Source organism: Scyliorhinus torazame, chromosome 29 (assembly GCF_047496885.1).
Source record: "Scyliorhinus torazame isolate Kashiwa2021f chromosome 29, sScyTor2.1, whole genome shotgun sequence".
Classification (NCBI taxonomy): domain Eukaryota; kingdom Metazoa; phylum Chordata; class Chondrichthyes; order Carcharhiniformes; family Scyliorhinidae; genus Scyliorhinus; species Scyliorhinus torazame.
The window spans coordinates 9,415,067-9,437,071 of NC_092735.1; the positions used below are offsets into that span (position 1 = coordinate 9,415,067).

Consider the following 22,005-nt stretch of genomic DNA (forward strand, 5'->3'; position numbering starts at 1 on the left):
TACAGAGATAATGAGGAGATTACAGAGATAGGGAGATTACAGAGATAGTGAGGAGATTAGAGATAGGGAGGGGATTATAGAGATAGGGAGGAGATTACAGAGATAGGGAGATTACAGAGATAGGGAGGGGATTACAGAGATAGGGAGGGGATTACAGCGATAACGAGGCGATTACAGAGATTGTGAGGGGATTACAGAGATAGGGATGAGATTACAGAGTTAGGGAGGAGATTACAGAGATAGTGAGAGGATTATAGAGATAGGGAGGAGATTACAGAGATAGGGAGGGGATTACAGAGATAGTGAGGAGATTACAGAGATAGTGAGGAGATAACAGGGATAGTGAGGAGATTACAGCGATAGGGAGGAGATTACAGAGATAGTGAGGGGATTATAGAGATAGGGAGGAGATTACAGAGATAGTGAGGAGATTACAGAGATAGTGAGGAGATTACAGAGATAGTGAGGAGATTACAGAGATGGTGAGTAGATTACAGAGATAGGGAGGAGATTACAGAGATAGTGAGGGGATTATAGAGATAGGGAGGGGATTACAGAGATAGGGAGGAGATTACAGAGATAGGGAGGAGATTACAGAGATAGAGAGGAGATTACAGAGATAGGGAGGGGATTACAGAGATAGGGAGGAGATTACAGAGATAGTGAGGAGATTACAGAGATAGGGAGGAGATTACAGAGATAGGGAGGAGATTACAGAGATAGGGAGGGGATTACAGAGATAGGGAGGAGATTACTGAGACAGGGAGGGGATTACAGAGAGAGGGAGGAGATTACAGAGATAGGGAGATGATTACAGAGATAGGGAGGAGATTACAGAGATAGGGAGGAGATTACAGAGATAGGGAGGAGATTACAGAGATAGGGAGGGGATTACAGAGATAGGGAGGGGATTACAGAGGTAGTGAGGAGATTACAGAGATAGGGAGGAGATTACAGAGATAGGGAGGAGATTACAGAGATAGGGAGGGGATTACAGAGATAGGGAGGGGATTACAGAGATAGGGAGGGGATTACAGAGATAGGGAGGGGATTACAGAGGTAGTGAGGAGATTACAGAGATAGGGAGGGCATTATAGAGAACATAGAACATAGAAAATACAGCACAGAACAGGCCCTTCGGCCCACGATGTTGTGCCGAACCTTTGTCCTCGATTAATCAGAGATTATCATTGAATTTACAGTGCAGAAGGATTCCATTCGGCCCTTTGAGTCTGCACCGGCTCTTGGAAAGAGCACCGTACCCAAACTCAACACCTCCACCCAACACCAAGGGCAATTTTGGACATTAAGGGCAATTTATCATTGGCCAATTCACCTAACCTGCACATCTTTGGACTGTGGGAGGAAACCGGAGCACCCGGAGGAAACCCACACAGACACGGGGAGGACGTGCAGACTCCGCACAGACAGTGACCCAAGCCGGAATCGAACCTGGGACCCTGGAACTGTGAAGCAATTGTGCTATCCACAATGCTACCGTGCTGCCCTTAAGAACAAATATATCTACACTATATCATTCTACCGTAATCCATGTACCTATCCAATAGCTGCTTGAAGGTCCCTAATGTTTCCGACTCAACTACTTCCACAGGCAGTGCATTCCATGCCCCCACTACTCTGGGTAAAGAACCTACCTCTGATATCCCTCTTATATCTTCCACCTTTCACCTTAAATTTATGTCCCCTTGTAATGGGTTGTTCCACCCGGGGAAAAAGTCTCTGACTGTCTACTCTATCTATTCCCCTGATCATCTTATAAACCTCTATCAAGTCGCCCCTCATGCTTCTCCGTTCTAATGAGAAAAGGCCTAGCACCCTCAACCTTTCCTCGTAAGACCTACTCTCCATTCCAGGCAACATCCTGGTAAATCTTCTTTGCACCTTTTCCAAAGCTTCCACATCCTTCCTAAAATGAGGCAACCAGAACTGTACACAGTACTCCAAATGTGGCCTTACCAAAGTTTTGTACAGCTGCATCATCACCTCACGGCTCTTAAATTCAATCCCTCTGTTAATGAACGCGAGCACACCATAGGCCTTCTTCACAGCTCTATCCACTTGAGTGGCAACTTTCAAAGATGTATGAACATAGACCCCAAGATCTCTCTGCTCCTCCACATTGCCAAGAACTCTACCGTTAACCCTGTATTCCGCATTCATGTTTGTCCTTCCAAAATGGACAACCTCACACTTTTCAGGTTTAAACTCCATCTGCCACTTCTCAGCCCAGCTCTGAATCCTATCTATGTCTCTTTGCAGCCGACAACAGCCCTCCTTACTATCCACAACTCCACCAATCTTCGTATCGTCTGCAAATTTACTGACCCACCCTTCAACTCCCTCATCCAAGTCATTAATGAAAATCACAAACAGCAGAGGACCCAGAACTGATCCCTGCGGTACGCCACTGGTTACTGGGATCCAGGCTGAATATTTGCCATCCACCACCACTCTCTGACTTCTATCGGTTAGCCAGTTCGTTATCCAACTGGCCAAATTTCCTACTATCCCATGCCTCCTTACTTTCTGCATAAGCCTACCATGGGGAACATTATCAAATGCCTTACTAAAATCCATGTACACTACATCCACTGCTTTACCTTCATCCACATGCTTGGTCACCTCCTCAAAGAATTCAATAAGACTTGTAAGGCAAGACCTACCCCTCACAAATCCGTACTGACTATCCCTAATCAAGCAGTGTCTTTCCAGATGCTCAGGAATCCTATCCTTCAGTACCCTTTCCATTACTTTGCCGACCACTGAAGTAAGACTAACTGGCCTGTAATTCCCAGGGTTATCCCTAGTCCCTTTTTTGAACAGGGGCACGACATTCGCCACTCTCCAATCCACTGGTACCACCCCTGTTGACAGTGAGGATGAAAAGATCATTGCCAACGGCTCTGCAATTTCATCTCTTGCTTCCCATAGAATCCTTGGATATATCCCGTCAGGCCCGGGGGACTTGTCTATCCTCAAGTTTTTCAAAATGCCCAACACATCTTCCTTCCTAACAAGTATTTCCTCGAGTTTACTAATCTGTTTCACACTGTCCTCTCCAACAATATCGCCCCTCTCATTTGTAAATACAGAAGAAAAGTACTCGTTCAAGACCTCTCCTATCTCTTCAGACTTAATACACAATCTCCCGCTACTGTCCTTGATCGGACCTACCCTCGCTCTCGTCATTCTCATATTTCTCACATATGTGGAAACGGCCTTGGGGTTTTCCTTGATCCTACCTGCCAAAGATTGTTCATGCCCTCTCTTAGCTCTCCTAATCCCTTTCTTCAGTTCCCTCCTGGCTATCTTGTATCCCTCCAATGCCCTGTCTGAACCTTGTTTCCTCAGCCTTATACAAGTCTCCTTTTTCCTCTTAACAAGACATTCAACCTCTCTTGTCAACCATGGTTCCCTCACTCGACCATCTCAGATAGGGAGATTACAGAGATAGTGAGGAGATTACAGAGATACGGAGGAGATGACAGAGATAGGGATATTACAGAGATAGGGAGATTACAGAGATAGGGAGGAGATTACAGAGATAGGGAGGGGATTACAGAGATAGTGAGGAGATTACAGAGATAATGAGGAGATTACAGAGATAGGGAGATTACAGAGATAGTGAGGAGTTTACAGAGATAGGGAGGGGATTACAGAGATAATGAGGAGATTACAGAGATAGGGAGATTACAGAGATAGTGAGGAGATTACAGAGATAGGGAGGGGATTATAGAGATAGGGAGGAGATTGCAGAGATAGGGAGATTACAGAGATAGTGAGGAGATTACAGTGATAGTGAGGAGATTACAAAGATAGGGAGGGGATTACAGAGATAGGGAGGAGATTACAGAGATAGGGAGGGCATTATAGAGATACGGAGGAGATGACAGAGATAGGGAGATTACAGAGATAGGGAGGGGATTACAGAGATAGTGAGGAGATTACAGAGATAATGAGGAGACTACAGAGATAGGGAGATTACCGAGATAGTGAGGAGATTACAGAGATAGGGGGAGATTACAGAGATAGTGAGGAGATTACAGAGATAGGGAGATTACAGAGATAGTGAGGAGATTACAGAGATTGGGAGGGGATTACAGAGATAATGAGGAGATTACAGAGATAGGGAGATTACAGAGATAGTGAGGAGATTAGAGATAGGGAGGGGATTATAGAGATAGGGAGGAGATTACAGAGATAGGGAGATTACAGAGATAGGGAGGGGATTACAGAGATAGGGAGGGGATTATAGAGATAGGGAGGGGATTACAGAGATAGGGAGGGGATTACAGCGATAACGAGGCGATTACAGAGATAGTGAGGGGATTACAGAGATAGGGAGGAGATTACAGAGATAGGGAGGAGATTACAGAGATAGTGAGAGGATTATAGAGATAGGGAGGAGATTACAGAGATAGGGAGGGGATTACAGAGATAGTGAGGAGATTACAGAGATAGTGAGGAGATTACAGGGATAGTGAGGAGATTACAGCGATAGGGAGGAGATTACAGAGATAGTGAGGGGATTATAGAGATAGGGAGGAGATTACAGAGATAGTGAGGAGATTACAGAGATAGTGAGGAGATTACAGAGATAGTGAGGAGATTACAGAGATGGTGAGTAGATTACAGAGATAGGGAGGAGATTACAGAGATAGTGAGGGGATTATAGAGATAGGGAGGGGATTACAGAGATAGGGAGGAGATTACAGAGATAGGGAGGAGATTACAGAGATAGGGAGGAGATTACAGAGATAGGGAGGGGATTACAGAGATAGGGAGGAGATTACAGAGATAGTGAGGAGATTACAGAGATAGGGAGGAGATTACAGAGATAGGGAGGGGATTACAGAGACAGGGAGGGGATTACAGAGAGAGGGAGGAGATTACAGAGATAGGGAGATGATTACAGAGATAGGGAGGAGATTACAGAGATAGGGAGGAGATTACAGAGATAGGGAGGAGATTACAGAGATAGGGAGGGGATTACAGAGATAGTGAGGAGATTACTGAGATATGGAGGAGATTACAGAGATAGGGAGGAGATTACAGAGATAGGGAGGGGATTATGGAGACAGTCAGGAGATTACAGAGATAGGGAGGAGGTTACAGAGATAGTGAGGAGATTACAGAGATAGGGAGGAGGTTACAGAGATAGGGAGTCGATTACAGAGATAAGGATGAGATTACAGAAATAGGGAGGAGATTACAGAGATAGGGAGGAGATTACAGAGATAGTGAGGGGATTACAGAGATAGGGAGGAGATTACAGAGATAGGGAGGGGATTACAGAGATAGGGAGGGGATTACAGAGATAGGGAGGAGATTACAGAGATAGGGAGGAGATTACAGAGATAGTGAGAGGATTATAGAGATAGGGAGGAGATTACAGAGATAGGGAGGCGATTACAGAGATAGTGAGGAGATTACAGAGATAGTGAGGAGGTTACAGAAATAGGGAGGGGATTACAGAGATAGGAAGGATATTACTGAAGTAGTGAGAAGATTACAGAGATAGTGAGGAGATTACAGAGATAGTAAGGAGATTGCAGAGATAGGGAGGGGATTACAGAGATAGGAAGGATATTACTGAAGTAGTGAGAAGATTACAGAGATAGTGAGGAGATTACAGAGATAGTGAGGAGATTACAGAGATAGAGAGGGGATTACAGAGATAGTGAGGAGATTACAGAGAAAGGGAGGAGATTACAGAGATAGGGAGGATATTACAGAAGTAGTGAGGAGATTACAGAGATAGTGAGAGGATTACAGAGATAGTGAGGAGATTACAGAGATAGGGAGGGGATTACAGAGATAGTGAGATTACAGAGATAGGGAGGAGATTACAGAGATAGGGAGGAGATTACAGAGATAGGGAGGAGATTACAGAGATAGGGAGGAGATTACAGAGATAGTGATATTACAGAGATAGGGAGGGGATTACAGAGATAGTGAGGAGATTACAGAGATAGGGAGAAGATGACAGAGATAGGGAGGGGATTACAGAGAATGGGAGGAGGTTACAGAGATAGGGAGGAGATGACAGAGATAGTGAGATTACAGAGATAGGGAGGGGATTACAGAGATAGGGAGGAGGTTACAGAGATCGGGAGATGACAGAGATAGGGAGGGGATTACAGAGATAGGGATGGGATTACAGAGATAGGGAGGAGGTTACAGAGATAGGGTGGAGATTACAGAGATAGTGAGATTACAGAGATAGGGAGGAGATTACAGAGATAGTGAGGAGATTACAGAGATAGTGAGGAGATTACAGAGATAGTGAGGAGATTACAGAGATAGGGAGGAGGTTACAGAGATAGGGAGGAGATGACAGAGATAGTGAGGAGATTACAGAGATAGGGAGGAGATTACAGAGATAGGGAGGAGATTACAGAGATAGTGAGGAGATTACAGAGATAGGGAGGAAGTTACAGAGATAGGGTGGAGATTACAGAGATAGTGAGGAGATTACAGAGATAGGAAGGAGATTACAGAGATAGTGAGGAGATTACAGAGATAGGGAGGAAGTTACAGAGATAGTGAGGAGATTACAGAGATAGGGAGGAGATTACAGAGATAGTGAGATTGCAGAGATAGTGAGGAGATTACAGAGATAGGGAGGGGATTACAGAGATAGCGAGGAGATTACAGAGATAGGGAGGAGATTACAGAGATAGTGAGGAGATTACAGAGATAGGGAGGAAGTTACAGAGATAGTGAGGAGATTACAGAGATAGGGAGGAGATTACAGAGATAGTGAGATTACAGAGATAGTGAGGAGATTACAGAGATAGGGAGGGGATTACAGAGATAGTGAGGAGATTACAGAGATAGGGAGGAGATTACAGAGATAGGGAGGGGATTACAGAGATAGGGAGGAGATTACAGAGATAGGGAGAGGATTACAGAGATAGGGAGGAGATGACAGAGATAGGGTGGAGATTACAGAGATAGTGAGGAGATTACAGAGATAGGGTGGAGATTACAGAGATAGGGTGGAGATTACAGAGATAGTGAGGGGATTACAGAGATAGTGAGGAGATTACAGAGATAGTGAGGAGATTACAGAGATAGAGAGGAGGTTACAGAGATAGGGAGGGGATTACAGAGATAGGGAGGAGATTACAGAGATAGGGAGGAGATTACAGAGATAGTGAGGAGATTACAGAGATAGTGAGGAGATTACAGAGATAGTGAGAGGATTATAGAGATAGGGAGGAGGTTACAGAGATAGTGAGGAGGTGACAGAGATAGGGAGGGGATTACAGAGATAGGGAGGAGGTGACAGAGATAGGGAGAGGATTACAGAGATAGTGAGGAGGTTCGGACATGGACTGATTTGAAAGCCAGGGCGGGAAGGGGGAGGTGGAAGCTAGGATCAGTCACAGAGTCCATTTGAGGGATTTCAGCACAACATTGACGCTGACAGAGCTGCTGTGGAATGACCGCACTGTCACAGGTTAAAAAGCAAATTCCTGCGGATGCTGGAATCTGAAACGAAAGAGAAAATTCTGGAAAATCTCAGCAAGTCTGGCAGCATCTGTAGGGAGAGAAAGGAGCTGACGTTTCGAGTCCAAAGTTGACAAAGAGTCCTCAGACTCGAAGCGTCAGCTCCTTTCTCTCCCTAGAGATGCTGCCAGACTTGCTGAGATTTTCCAGCATTTTCTCTTTCTCACTGTTATAGGTGCTGTCTCTCTAATGAGACATTTAACCGAACCCCCGTCTGCCCTATCCGGTGATGAAGAGGCAGTGAAATTCACCCCAGGTGACCCGGTCACGCTTGATCCCTCAACGAACATTACAAACAACAAGCGGCGAGATTCCCCGTCCCGCCCCGATTCCCGGCGTACCCCCGCGTGGCAGCGAGATTCCCCGTCCCGCCCCGATTCCCGGCGTACCCCCACATGGCAGCGGGACTCCCCGTCCCGCCAGCCCCGATTCCCGGCGTACCCCCGCGTGGCAGCGGGATTCCCCGTCCCGCCCCGATTCCCGGCGTACCCCCGCGTGGCAGCGAGATTCCCCGTCCCGCCCCGATTCCCGGCGTACCTCCGCGTGGCAGCGGGATTCCCCATCCCGCCCCGATTCCCGGCGTACCCCCACATGGCAGCGGGATTCCCCGTCCCGCCCCGATTCCCGGCGTACCCCCACATGGCAGCGGGATTCCCGACGTACCCCCACATGGCAGCGGGACTCCCCGTCCCGCCAGCCCCGATTCCCGGCGTACCCCCACATGGCAGCGGGACTCCCCGTCCCGCCAGCCCCGATTCCCGGCGTACCCCCACATGGCAGCGGGATTCCCGACGTACCCCCGCATGGCAGCGGGATTCCCCGTCCCGCCAGCCCCGATTCCCGGCGTACCCCCGCGTGGCAGCGGGATTCCCGGCGTACCCCCACATGGCAGCGGGACTACCCGTCCCGCCAGCCCCGATTCCCGGCGTACCCCCGCGTGGCAGCGGGATTCCCCATCCCGCAGCCCCGATTCCCGGCGTACCCCCACATGGCAGCGGGGCTCCCCGTCCCGCCAGCCCCGATTCCCGGCGTACCCCCGCGTGGCAGCGGGATTCCCCATCCCGCAGCCCCGATTCCCGGCGTACCCCCGCGTGGCAGCGGGATTCCCCGTCCCGCCCCGATTCCCGGCGTACCCCCGCGTGGCAGCGAGATTTCCCGTCCCGCCCCGATTCCCGGCGTACCCCCGCGTGGCAGCGAGATTTCCCGTCCCGCCCCGATTCCCGGCGTACCCCCACATGGCAGCGGGATTCCCCGTCCCGCCCCGATTCCCGGCGTACCCCCGCGTGGCAGCGAGATTTCCCGTCCCGCCCCGATTTCCGGCGTACCCCCACATGGCAGCGGGACTCCCCGTCCCGCCAGCCCCGATTCATGGCGTACCCCCGCGTGGCAGCGGGATTCCCCGTCCCGCCCCGATTCCCGGCGTACCCCCGCGTGGCAGCGGGATTCCCCGTCCCGCCCCGATTCCTGGCGTACCCCCGCGTGGCAGCGGGATTCTCCGTCAGCCCCGATTCTCGGCGTACCCCCACATGGCAGCGGGATTCCCGACGTACCCCCGCATGGCAGCGGGATTCCCCGTCCCGCCAGCCCCGATTCCCGGCGAACCCCCGCGTGGCAGCGGGATTCCCGGCGTACCCCCACATGGCAGCGGGGCTCCCCGTCCCGCCAGCCCCGATTCCCGGCGTACCCCCGCGTGGCAGCGAGATTTCCCGTCCCGCCCCGATTTCCGGCGTACCCCCACATGGCAGCGGGACTCCCCGTCCCGCCAGCCCCGATTCCCGGCGTACCCCCGCGTGGCAGCGGGATTCCCCGTCCCGCCCTGATTCCCGGCGTACCCCCGCGTGGCAGCGAGATTTCCCGTCCCGCCCCGATTTCCGGCGTACCCCCACATGGCAGCGGGATTCCCCGTCCCGCCCCGATTCCCGGCGTACCCCCGCGTGGCAGCGAGATTTCCCGTCCCGCCCCGATTTCCGGCGTACCCCCGCGTGGCAGCGGGACTCCCCGTCCCGTCCCGCCCCGATTCCCGGCGTACCCCCACATGGCAGCGGGACTCCCCGTCCCGCCAGCCCCGATTCCCGGCGTACCCCCGCGTGGCAGCGGGATTCCCCGTCCCGCCCCGATTCCCGGCGTACCCCCACATGGCAGCGGGACTCCCCGTCCCGCCAGCCCCGATTCCTGGCGTAACCCCGCGTGGCAGCGGGATTCTCCGTCAGCCCCGATTCCCGGCGTAACCCCGCGTGGCAGCGGGATTCCCCGTCCCGCCAGCCCCGATTCCTGGCGTAACCCCGCGTGGCAGCGGGATTCCCCGTCCCGCCAGCCCCGATTCCCGGCGTACCCCCGCGTGGCAGCGGGATTCTCCGTCAGCCCCGATTCCTGGCGTAACCCCGCGTGGCAGCGGGATTCCCCGTCCCGCCAGCCCCGATTCCTGGCGTAACCCCGCGTGGCAGCGGGATTCCCCGTCCCGTCAGCCCCGATTCCCGGCGTAACCCCGCGTGGCAGCGGGATTCCCCGTCCCGCCAGCCCCGATTCCTGGCGTATCCCCGCGTGGCAGCGGGATTCTCCGTCAGCCCCGATTCCCGGCGTACCCCCGCGTGGCAGCGGGATTCTCCGTCCCGGCAGCCTGCCAGTGGGGTTTCCCATTGTGGCCACGACCACGCCGTCGACAAAGCCGCGGACGTGGGTGCGCCGCCGGCCAAGCGGAGGATCCCGCCGACGCAGAGTCCCGCTGACGACATTTTGCCACGATCATGTTGCTGTTTCTGGGATCTTGCTCTGCATGTTGACCACAACAGCGATTAACACCTCAAATGTACTTCCCTGGCCGCAAAATGCTTCGCGATGTGCTGGGGATGATAAAGGCACTATATAAATGCAAGTCCTTCCTGCCCTGTAATGGACGGCTCATTCACAGCGAGAGAGAAAGTGAAAATACTGACCCGATCGGTTCTGGGAACGGCACGACCATATCCTGCGTAAGTGTTCTGTTCTTCTAGCGAGGAGAAAGTTTTATCTACCTGAATGAGACAGAGGCAAGTTCAATTATAATAATAATAACCGTTCATTGTCACAAGTATGAAGTTGCTGTGAAAAGCCCCTAGTCGCCACATTCCGGCGCCTGCTCAGGGAGGCCGATACGGGAATTGAACCCCCGCTGCTGGCCTTGTTCTGCATCACAAACCAGCTGTCTACCCGCTGAGCTAAACCAGCCCTAATGTCCGTTTCCGCAGTTGGACAAACCTGGAAAACCAGACAGCGTTCTTCGTGATGACGTCTGCTTTCCCCATTCGCAGGATCTGGGTGTCAAGGTCCCATTACCCATCCCTAAGTACCACTGAGGTGTTGGGAGGGTTTTGCCCTTCTCATGGGGAGGTAGCCTCACGGTGCTGCCAGGAGGGGGGGGGGGGGGGTTTCAGGATTCCGATCCAGCGGCAATGAGGAGCTCGGAGGTTGGGGTGGGGGGGGGGGGCGCGGGTGGTATTCCCGCATGTCCGCTGCCCTTCTCCTTCGAGGCCCCGGAACGTGAAGGCACTGTCAAAAAATCTTGGTGAGTTGTTCTTATAGATGGCACATGCCGCAGCCTCACAGTGCCTGTGGCGGAGGGAGAGAATGTTTATAAGGTGGTGCTGGATAGATTGCCAATCAAGCGGGGCTGCTTTGTCCTGGATGGTGTCGAGCTTCTTGAGTGTTGTTGGAGCTGCGCTCATCCAGGCAAGTGGAGAGTATTCCATCACACTCCTGACTTGTGCCTTGTAGAAGGTGGACAGGCTCTGGGGGGGTCAGGGTCTGCGAGTTACCGCCGCAGGATTCCCAGTCCCTGACCGCTCTTGCGGTCCGAGTATTTCTACGGCTAGTCCAGTTCAGTTTCTGGTCAATTGATCGATTGGAGACCAAGAGCGGGGTCTGTGCCTGGAGACAGAGGGCATGGGTGAGATACAGAATGGGTACATTTTAAAACTCTTTCACGGGAGGTGGCCGTCGCCGGCTGGATCAGCATCTGTTACCCATCCCTAATTGCCCTTGAACTGAGTGTCTTCCTCGGCCATTTCAGAGGGCAGTTAAAGAGTCGGCCATATTGCTGAGGGTCTGGAGTCACGTGGAGGCCAGACCGGGTAAGGACGGCAGATTTCCCTCCCTGAAGGGCATTAGTGACCCAGGTGGGTCTTTTACAACGATCAATGATAGTTTCATGGTTGTTGTTATCGAGGTTAGCTTCATCTTCCAGAATCGTTATTGACTGAATTTTAATTCCATCAGCGGCTGTGGTTGGATCCGAACCCATCTCCCCGGAGATCAGCTTGGGCCACTGGATTACGAATCCAGTGACATTACCTGGCCCGGGAGTAGCAGTGGGCAGCACGGTAGCACAGTGGTCAGCACAGTTGCCTCACAGCTCCAGGGTCCCAGGTTCGATTCCCCACTGGGTCACTGTCTGTGCGGAGTCTGCACGTCCTCTCCGTGTCTGCGAGGGTTTCCTCCGGGTGCTCCGGTTTCCTCCCACAGTCCAAAGATGTGCAGGTTAGGTGGATTGGCCGTGATAAATTGCCCCTTTGTATCCAAAAAAAGCTAGGTGGGGTTACTGGGACAGGGTGGAGGAGTGGGCTTAAATAGGGTGCTTTTTCCAAGGGCCTGTGCAGACTCGATGGGCCGAAGGGCCTCCTTCAGATTTCCTTCCCAAAAGGACAACAATCAGTAATAGTTGTCATGGTCACCATTCAGGATTATTTTCCAGGTTTATGAACTGAATTTAAAGTCCGCCTATTTTCCATCTGTCGTTGCCCAGGAATAGAACAAAGAAAAGTACAGCACAGGAACAGACCCTTCGGCCCTCCAAGCCCGTGCCGACCATGCTGCCCGACTAAACTACAATCTTCTACACTTCCAAGGTCCGTATCCCTCTATTCCCATCCTATTCATGTATTTGTCAAGATGCCCCTTAAATGTCACTATCGTCCCTGCTTCCACCACCTCCTCCGGTAGCGAGTTCCAGGCACCCACTACCCTCTGTATAAAAAACTTGCCTCGTACATCTCCTCTAAACCTTGCCCCTCACACCTTAAACCTATGCCCCCTAGTAATTGACCCCTCTACCCTGGGGAAAAGCCTCTGACTATCCACTCTGTCTATGCCCCTCATAATTTTGTAGGCCTCTATCAGGTCGCCCCTCAACCTCCGTCGTTCCAGTGAGAACAAACCGAGTTCATTCAACCGCTCCTCATAGCTAATGCCCTCCATACCAGGCAACATCCTGGTAAATCTCTTCTGCACCCTCTCTAAAGCCTCCACATCCTTCTGGTAGTGTGGCGACCAGAATTGAACACGATACTCCAAGTGTGACCTAACTAAGGTTCTATACAGCTGCAACATGACTTGCCAATTCTTATACTCAATGCCCCGGCCAATGAAGGCAAGCATGCCGTATGCTTTCTTGACTACCTTCTCCACCTGTGTTGCCTCTTTCAGTGACCTGTGGACCTGTACACCTAGATCTCTCTGACTTTCAATACTCTTGAGGGCTCTACCATTCACTGTATATTCCCTACCTGCATTAGACCTTCCAAAATGCATTACCTCACATTTGTCCGGATTAAACTCCATCTGCCATCTCTCCGCCCAAGTCTCCAAACAATCTAAATCCTGCTGTATCCTCTGACAGTCCTCATCGCTATCCGCAATTCCACCAACCTTTGCGTCGTCTGCAAACTTACTAATCAGACCAGTTACATTTTCCTCCAAATCATTTATATATACGACAAACAGCAAAGGTCCCAGCACTGATCCCTATGGAACACCACTAGTCACAGCCCTCCAATTAGAAAAGCATCCCTCCATTGCTACTCTCTGCCTTCTATGACCTAGCCAGTTCTGTATCCACCTTGCCAGCTCACCCCTGATCCCGTGTGACTTCACCTTTTGTACTAGTCTACCATGAGGGACCTTGTCAAAGGCCTTACTCAAGTCCAGATAGACAACATCCACTGCCCTACCTGCATCAATCATCGTTGTGACCTCCTCGAAAAACTCAATCAAGTTAGTGAGACACGACCTCCCCTTCACAAAACCATGCTGCCTCTCACTAATACGTCCATTTGCTTCCAAATGGGAGTAGATCCTGTCTCGAAGAATTCTCTCCAGTAATTTCCCTACCACTGACGTAAGGCTCACCGGCCTGTAGTTCCCTGGATTATCCTTGCTACCCTTCTTAAAGAGAGGAACAACATTGGCTATTCTCCAGTCCTCCGGGACATCACCTGAAGACAGTGAGGATCCAAAGATTTCTGTCAAGGCCTCAGCAATTTCCTCTCTAGCCTCCTTCAGTATTCTGGGGTAGATCCCATCAGGCCCTGGGGACTTATCTACCTTAATATTTTTCAAGACGCCCAACACCTCTTCTTTTTGGATCTCAATGTGACCCACGCTATCTACACACCCTTCTCCAGACTCAACATCTAGCAATTCCTTCTCTTTGGTGAATACTGATGCAAAGTATTCATTTAGTACCTCGCCCATTTCCTCTGGCTCCACACATAGATTCCCTTGCCTATCTTTCAGTGGGCCAACCCTTTCCCTGGCTACCCTCTTGCTTTTTACGTACGTGTAAAAAGCCTTGGGATTTTCCTTAACCCTATTTGCCAATGACTTTTCATGACCCCTTCCAGCCCTCCTGACTCCTTGCTTAAGTTCCTTCCTACTTTCCTTACATTCCACACAGGTTTCGTCTGTTCCCAGCCTTTTAGCCCTGACAAATGCCTCCTTTTTCTTTTTGACGAGGCCTACAATATCTCTCGTTATCCAAGGTTCCCGAAATTTGCTGTATTTATCCTTCTTCCTCACAGGAACATGCCGGTCCTGAATTCCTTTCAACTGACACTTGAAAGCCTCCCACATGTCAGATGTTGATTTACCCTCAAACATCCGCCCCCAATCTAGGTTCTTCAGTTCCCGCCTAATATTGTTATAATTAGCCTTCGCCCAATTTAGCACATTCATCTTAGGACCACTCTTATCCTTGTCCACCAGCACTTTAAAACGTACTGAATTGTGGTGACTGTTCCCGAAATGCTCCCCTACTGAAACTTCTACCACCTGGCCGGGCTCATTCCCCAATACCAGGTCCAGTACCGCTTCTTCCCGAGTTGGACTGTCTACATATTGTTTTAAGAAGCCCTCCTGGATGCTCCTTACAAACTGCCCCGTCTAAGCCCCTGGCACTACGTGAGTCCCACTTAGGGTTAAGCAAGACGGTTTCAGGGATGTGGGGAGATTGGAGGGGCTGGGACAGTTGTCCTTGGTGAGGAGAGGGAATTGGATGAGCAGCTGAAAAGGTGCTGGGGACGTAGTAAAGAGCCAGCAGGCGACGGGCTGAATGGCCTCCTTCTGTGTTGTAACTATTCTCCGATCCCCCAGTGCTTCCAGACACGTGTGAATTGCAAAGTACTGACCTTGTCCCTTTTCGGGCTGGGTCGCATATATCCCGTGAGGGCGCTCTGATCTTGGGAACAGCATTTGTTGTCCAACTAAATAAAAGGCAACAAGGATTTTTATACCTCGCGAAAAGTAAAGCCGCCCAGATGACCAGATGCTGCTTCCCCCTTTGAAGGGGGAGAGCTGAACCCGAGGGTCACCACACCTCAGGCGAGGGGCGAGGTTGAGAAGGTGGGGCCTTCATGATTAACCTCAGCCTCTAGGCCTCGCCCCGCATCACGAACCCGCTGCCCAGCCAACTGAGCTAAACCGGCCCTCGTCTACGCCTCAGTCTCACCGCGAGGAATGACTAGCCCGCCTGATTGGCTCATTGGCCCGAGTTGTTTTCTCTCCCGTTTCCAAACCAAATTGATTTTTTTTTCCTGAGCCTTAGCTTCAGCCAAGCTCATGAAGTACAACCATCCCGAAAGTCCCGGCCCCTGAGTAACTGAGAATGGACCAAGTACCTCGAGGTCAGAGTTGCGGCTGGGATGTTGAATATTAAGACCAGCCTCAGTTCCTGCAAACCGAACAGGTGTCAGAACCGAACCAAGAGACATAAGAACTAGGAGCAGGAGTTGGCCATCTGGCCCCTCGAGCCTGCTCCACCATTCAATGAGATCAAGGCTGATCTTTTGTGGACTCAGCTCCACTTTCCGACCCGACCACCATAACCCTTAATCCCTTTATTCTTCAAAAAACTATCTTTATCTTAAAAACATTTAATGAAGGAGCCTCTACTGCTTCACTGGGCAAGGAATTCCATAGATTCACAACCCTTTGGGTGAAGAAGTTCCTCCTAAACTCAGTCCTAAATTTACTTCCCCTTATTTTGAGGCTATGCCCCCTAGTTCTGCTTTCACCCGCCAGTGGAAACAACCTGCCCACATCTATCCTATCTATTCCCTTCATAATCTTATATGTTTCTATAAGATCCCCCCCTCATCCTTCTAAATTCCAACGAGTACAGTCCCAGTCTACTCAACCTCTCCTCGTAATCCCACCCCCTCAGCTCTGGGATTAACCTAGTGAATCTCCTCTGCACACCCTCCAATGCCAGTACATCCTTTCTCAGGTAAGGAGACCAAAACTGAACACAATACTCCAGGTGTGGCCTCACTAACACCTTATACAATTGCAGCATAACCTCCCTAGTCTTGATTGCCATCCCTCTAGCAATGAAGGACAAAATTCCATTCGCCTTCTTAATCACCTGTTGCACCTGCACACCAACTTTCTGCGACTCATGCACGAGCACACCCAGGTCCTGCAAATATCAAACTAAATGGAAAAACGGCAGGCGAATGGGGAATGCTGCAAACAGGGTTCCCAGGAACACCCCTGCTCTGGGATGTTCTGTTCCAGAGATTCCGACAGTTCCTGTTGACTCCCAGCTCAGTCCCGTCATGCTCCCACAACCGACAAGCATTTATATCCCATGCCCGACACCACCTTTATTATTATTATTATACCTGCTCCCTTCATTTTCCAGTGGGATGGTGTTACCCATCACGACCCTCATCACTTCAACAAGGCTTCTCGGTCGTCATAATATCCCAAAGAAAATAAATCCCATTCCACAGAATCCCTACAGTGCAGAAGGAGGCCATTCGGCCCATCAGGTCTGTACCAACCCTCTGAAAGAGCACCCTACCCATGTCCGTTCCCCCATCCACCCCACCACCCCGTAACCTAATCTGCACATCCCTGGACACTAAGGGCAACTTAGCGTGGCCAATCCACCTAACCTGCATATCCCTGGACACTAAGGGCAACTTAGCGTGGCCAATCCACCTAACCTGCACAGCCCTGGACACTAAGGGCAACTTAGCATGGCCAATCCACCTAACCTGCATATCCCTGGACACTAAGGGCAACTTAGCGTGGCCAATCCACCTAACCTGCACAGCCCTGGACACTAAGGGCAACTTAGCGTGGCCAATCCACCTAACCTGCACATCCCTGGACACTAAGGGCAATTTAGCGCGGCCAATCCACCTAACCTGCACATCTTTGAATGGACACACTAGAACATAGAACATAGAACATACAGTGCAGAAGGAGGCCATTCGGCCCATCGAGTCTGCACCGACCCACTTAAGCCCTCACTTCCACCCTATCCCCGTAACCCAATAACCCCTCCTAACCTTTTTGGTCACTAAGGGCAATTTAGCATGGCCAATCTACCTAACCTGCACGTCTTTGGACTGTGGGAGGAAACCGGAGCACCCGGAGGAAACCCACGCAGACACGGGGAGAACGTGCAGACTCCGCACAGACAGTGACCCAGCGGGGAATCGAACCTGGGACCCTGGCGCTGTGAAGCCACAGTGCTATCCACTTGTGCTACCGTGCTGCCCATATTCCGACACTATTGAGAGCAAAGCGTAGCTGGCAAATCCTTCACTGAAAATCCAGCACCAGGGTGTCCATTAACCCAGAAGGCTCTGCATTTGATATTCCGCTACAGCAGTGCCTGCAGATGTGGGGAAATAATCTCAAAAGTAATTTTGTGTCTCAGTAACTGAAAATCATTTCCATCATGAACCGGCCTGACTGTCTGGGCAGCAGACATGGGGCTTGCATCCGGGTTGGCTGCCCAGATTTTCTCAGCGTCAGATCAATATTGGGTTTGAGTTTGCGGGGCAGCAGGAGTGGCGTTTCTGCTTCTACAGAGAATGGTAATAACCTTGTCTTCTAACAGTTTCTGAATGAGAGCGCGTGTGTCTCCACATTATTTAACAATACTTGTGCACTTAGAATCTTAGAATCCCTGCAGTGCAGAAGGAAGCCTTTCGGCCCATCGAGTCTGTACCAGCCCTCTGAAAGAGCACCCTACCTAAGCTCCAGCCCCACCCTATCCCTATAACCCTACCTAACCTTTGGACACTAAGAGGCAATTTAGCGCGGCCAATCCACCTAACCTGCACATCTCTGGACTGTGGGAGGAAACCGGAGCTGCCGGAGGGAACCCACGTAGACACGGGGAGAACGTGCAAACTCCACACAGTCCACCTGAGGCCGGAATAGAACCCAGGCCTGTGGCACTGTGAGGCAGCAGTGCTAACCGCTGTGCCACCGTGCCACCCTTAATATGTGATGAGGTCTTGTGGCGCAGGGTTAGCATTCCTCCATCTGAGACAGGAGCTCCGGGTTCGAGTCCCGCCCCAGGCCTTGATGTCCAAGGAAGATGGGTTCATAACGCGGCCAAACAGGTTGAGGATCATCCTGAAAAATTCTTCCCAAGCACAGGGAGTAAGAGTGGGAGAGGTTCCTGTTCAGCCGTTTGACGGAAAGAATGTTCCTCACACTCCAGACTACAACGTGCATTGAAAAGTGTGCGTTACCACAGCAACGGGGCCTCCCTGAGTGGCACCTCCATTTAACACGGAAACACTCACCTTGGGAACAGACTGCAGATATCCGGTGTACGGGCTTGAGTTGTCTTTTGAGAACCTTCCGCCTGCCTGGGGAAAAAAACAGCACCGGGTCTTTATAACGAACAGGATGGAAGACGCTTGTCAGTCAAACCGAGGAATGGCCGAGTTGGCACATGGAGACCGTCCAGCTTGTCAATGACCAGGGATAGCAGGCTGTGCGTTTTAACCCGATAAACAGCTCAGCATCAGGGATTGACGCACTATTTCTCTCCCTTTAGACTCAGTATGTTAATACCTGGGACTTGGCAGTACGGCCGTGACTCAATTGGTAACCCTCTCCTCTGCGTTCGGATGCATAGGCTCGAGCCTGTACTCTAGGCCGACACCCTGGTGTGGTACTGGGGGAAACTGGAACTCTATCCCTTCGACAGAATTAGATAGCCGGACACAGGGAATGTGCATCTTCCCCGTTTTGTCCCAGTGCAGCCGGCAATGCACAACTCGCAGTTCCCCAGCCGAACCCCACGCTTCTGACTGACATTTTAAACTACTCAAAATCCATGTCTAACTCTGAAGACTTGTCCCTGTGAAGATAGCCATGGCCAATGGATAGTCGGCCCAGCCAAGGAGTTATAATCTTTATTTTTTTTTAAAATATAATTTTATTAGGATATTGTAGCGCACAAAGACTCACGAGAGACGAATAGAGATGAAGTCGATGAGGCTTTATTAAGCGTGACTTGTTCCCCGCAGTTCAGTAGCAGACTGGCCTGCGGGGGAGAACTCCTGGTTCTTATACTCCGCCTTCAGGGCGGAGCTAGAGGTCAACAGCTAACCAGGACCCGGGATCTGTCAGCCAATGACATCACGGCTTCACAGTCCCACATGACCCCTAATGCATACTACCACATTCACCCCTTGTTAAAAATGAACCCGGCGGGGTGGTGCTTCGTATGGTGGTAAGGGTTTACAAGGCTGGTCCTGGGAGGAAAACATTTGCATGTCATCACAGCATGTACAGAGGTTTTTTTTGTTTTGAACTATTTACAGTAAAAGGGGGAAAAGGAAAGAGTTCTCGTTAAAGTCCACAACATTGTAGTGTTACATCGATGCCACGAGTCGGTCGGGCGGTCTGGTCGTCCTCGTCGCTCGCGGGGTGTGGCGGTGGCAGGAAGGGGGGGGTTGGGTTGATGGTGTCGGGGCGGTGTGCGTGTTGCCGGCGGGCGCCAGATCTCGCAGGGAGACCGTGTCCTGTCGGCCGTCAGGGTACTCCACGTAAGCGTACTGCGGGTTCGCGTGGAGGAGGCGAACCCTCTCGACCAACGGGTCCGACTTGTGCGCCCGCACATGTTTTCGGAGCAAGATGGGTCCTGGGACCGCCAGCCAGGTCGGCAGCGACGTTCCAGAGGAGGACTTCCTGGGGAAGACAAGGAGGTGCTCATGAGGCGTTTGGTTAGTGGTGGTACACAGTAGCGACCGGATGGAGTGGAGAGCGTCCGGGAGGACCTCCTGCCACCGTGAAACTGGGAGGTCCCTGGACCGTAGGGCCAGTAGGACGGTCTTCCAGACCGTGCCGTTCTCCCTCTCTACTTGCCCGTTCCCCCGGGTGTTGTAGCTGGTCGTCCTGCTCGAGGCTATACCGTTGCTGAGCAGGAACTGGCACAGCTCGTCACTCATAAAGGAGGACCCCATGTCGCTGTGGATGTATGCGGGGCAACCGAACAGTGTGAATATGGTGTTAAGGGCTTTAATGACTGTGGCCGCTGTCATGTCAGGGCAGGGGATGGCGAAGGGGAAACGGGAGTACTCGTCCACCACGTTCAGGAAGTATGTGTTGCGGTCGGTGGAGGGGAGAGGCCCTTTGAAATCCAGACTGAGGCGTTCAAAGGGACGGGATGCCTTGATCAGGTGCGCACTATCCGGCCTGAAAAAATGCGGTTTGCACTCTGCGCAGATGTGGCAGTTCCTTGTGACTGTACGGACCTCCTCCACAGAGTAGGGGAGGTTGCGGGACTTTATAAAGTGGTAGAACCGAGTGACCCCCGGGTGGCAGAGGTCCTCGTGGAGGGTTTGGAGGTGGTTAATTTGTGCGTTGGCACATGTGCCGCGGGATAGGGCATCGGACGGCTCGTTCAGCTTCCGGGACGGTACATGATCTCATAGTTGAAGGTGGAGAGCTCGATCCTCCACCTTAAGATCTTGTCGTTCTTAATTTTGCCCCGCTGTGCATTATCGAACATGAAGGCTACCGACCGTTGGTCCGTGAGGAGAGTGAATCTCCTGCCGGCCAGGTAATGCCTCCAATGTCGCACAGCTTCCACTATGGCTTGGACTTCCTTTTCCACTGAGGAGTGGCGGATTTCTGAAGCGTGGAGGGTTCGGGAGAAAAAGGCCACGGGCCTGCCCGCTTGGTTAAGGGTGGCCGCTAGAGCTACATCGGAGGCGTCGCTCTCGACCTGGAAGGGGAGGGACTCGCCGATGGCGCGCATCGTGGCCTTAGCGATATCCGCTTTGATGCGGCTGAAGGCCTGGCAAGCCTCTGTCGACAGAGGGAAGGTCGTGGTCTGTATTAGGGGGCGGGCCTTGTCTGCGTACTGGGGGACCCACTGGGCGTAATATGAAAAGAACCCCAGGCAGCGTTTTAGGGCTTTTGGGCAGTGCGGGAGGGGAAATTCCATGAGGGGGCATGCGTTCGGGGTCGGGGCCTATTATCCCATTGCGCACTACATATCCCAAGATGGCTAGCCGGTTTGTGCTAAAAACGCACTTGTCCTCGTTGTACGTGAGGTTCAAGGCTTTAGCGGTCTGGAGGAATTTTTGGAGGTTGGCGTCGTGGTCCTGCTGATCGTGGCCGCAGATGGTTACGTTGTCGAGGTACGGGAACGTGGCCTGCAACCCGTGTTGATCAACCATTCGGTCCATCTCTCGTTGGAAGACCGAGACCCCGTTTGTGACGCCAAATGGGACCCTTAGGAAGGGGTATAATCGCCCGTCTGCCTCGAAGGCTGTGTACTTGCGGTCACTTGGGCGGATGGGGAGCTGATGGTAGGCGGACTTGAGGTCCACGGTGGAGAAGACCTTATATTGGGCAATCCGATTGACCATGTCGGATATGCGGGGGAGAGGGTACGCGTCTAGTTGTGTGTACCTGTTGATGGTCTGGCTATAGTCAATGACCATCCTTTGTTTCTCCCCTGTCTTCACTACTACCACCTGCGCTCTCCAGGGCCTGTTGCTGGCCTGGATTATGCCTTCCTCCAGTAGCCGCTGGACTTCGGACCGAATGAATGTCCGGTCCTGGGCGCTGTACCGTCTGCTCCTAGTGGCGACGGGTTTGCAATCCGGGGTGAGGTTCGCAAACAAGGATGGGGGCTCAACCTTGAGGGTTGCGAGGCCGCAGATAGTGAGTGGGGGTATTGGGCCGCCGAATTGGAAGGTCAGGCTCTGCAGGTTGCACTGGAAGTCTAATCCCAGTAATGTGGGCGCGCAGAGTTGGGGAAGGACGTAGAGCCAGTAGTTTTTAAACTCCCTCCCTTGCACCGTTAGGGTCACTATGCAGAAGCCTTTAATCTGTACGGAGTGGGGTCCTGCAGCTAGGGAAATCTTTTGCGCACTGGGACGGATGGTCAAA

The 22,005-nt window shown here is 51.9% G+C and overlaps 1 protein-coding gene across 3 annotated transcripts in view; it reads right to left on the minus strand.

Annotated features, from left to right (window-relative positions):
• LOC140403843 (uncharacterized) overlaps positions 1 to 22,005 on the minus strand; it is a 349,170-nt gene that overhangs the window by 185,442 nt on the left and 141,723 nt on the right. For 2 of the 3 annotated variants that reach the window (XM_072492027.1, XM_072492026.1), the window contains exons 12-14: positions 18,396 to 18,461; positions 14,973 to 15,047; positions 10,470 to 10,547 (exon numbers count right to left, since the gene is read on the minus strand). In XM_072492027.1, the coding sequence (XP_072348128.1) occupies positions 10,470 to 10,547; positions 14,973 to 15,047; positions 18,396 to 18,461 (219 nt within the window). The remainder of the gene's footprint in view (positions 1 to 10,469; positions 10,548 to 14,972; positions 15,048 to 18,395; positions 18,462 to 22,005) is intronic. The other variant, XM_072492028.1, reaches the window with a different exon arrangement.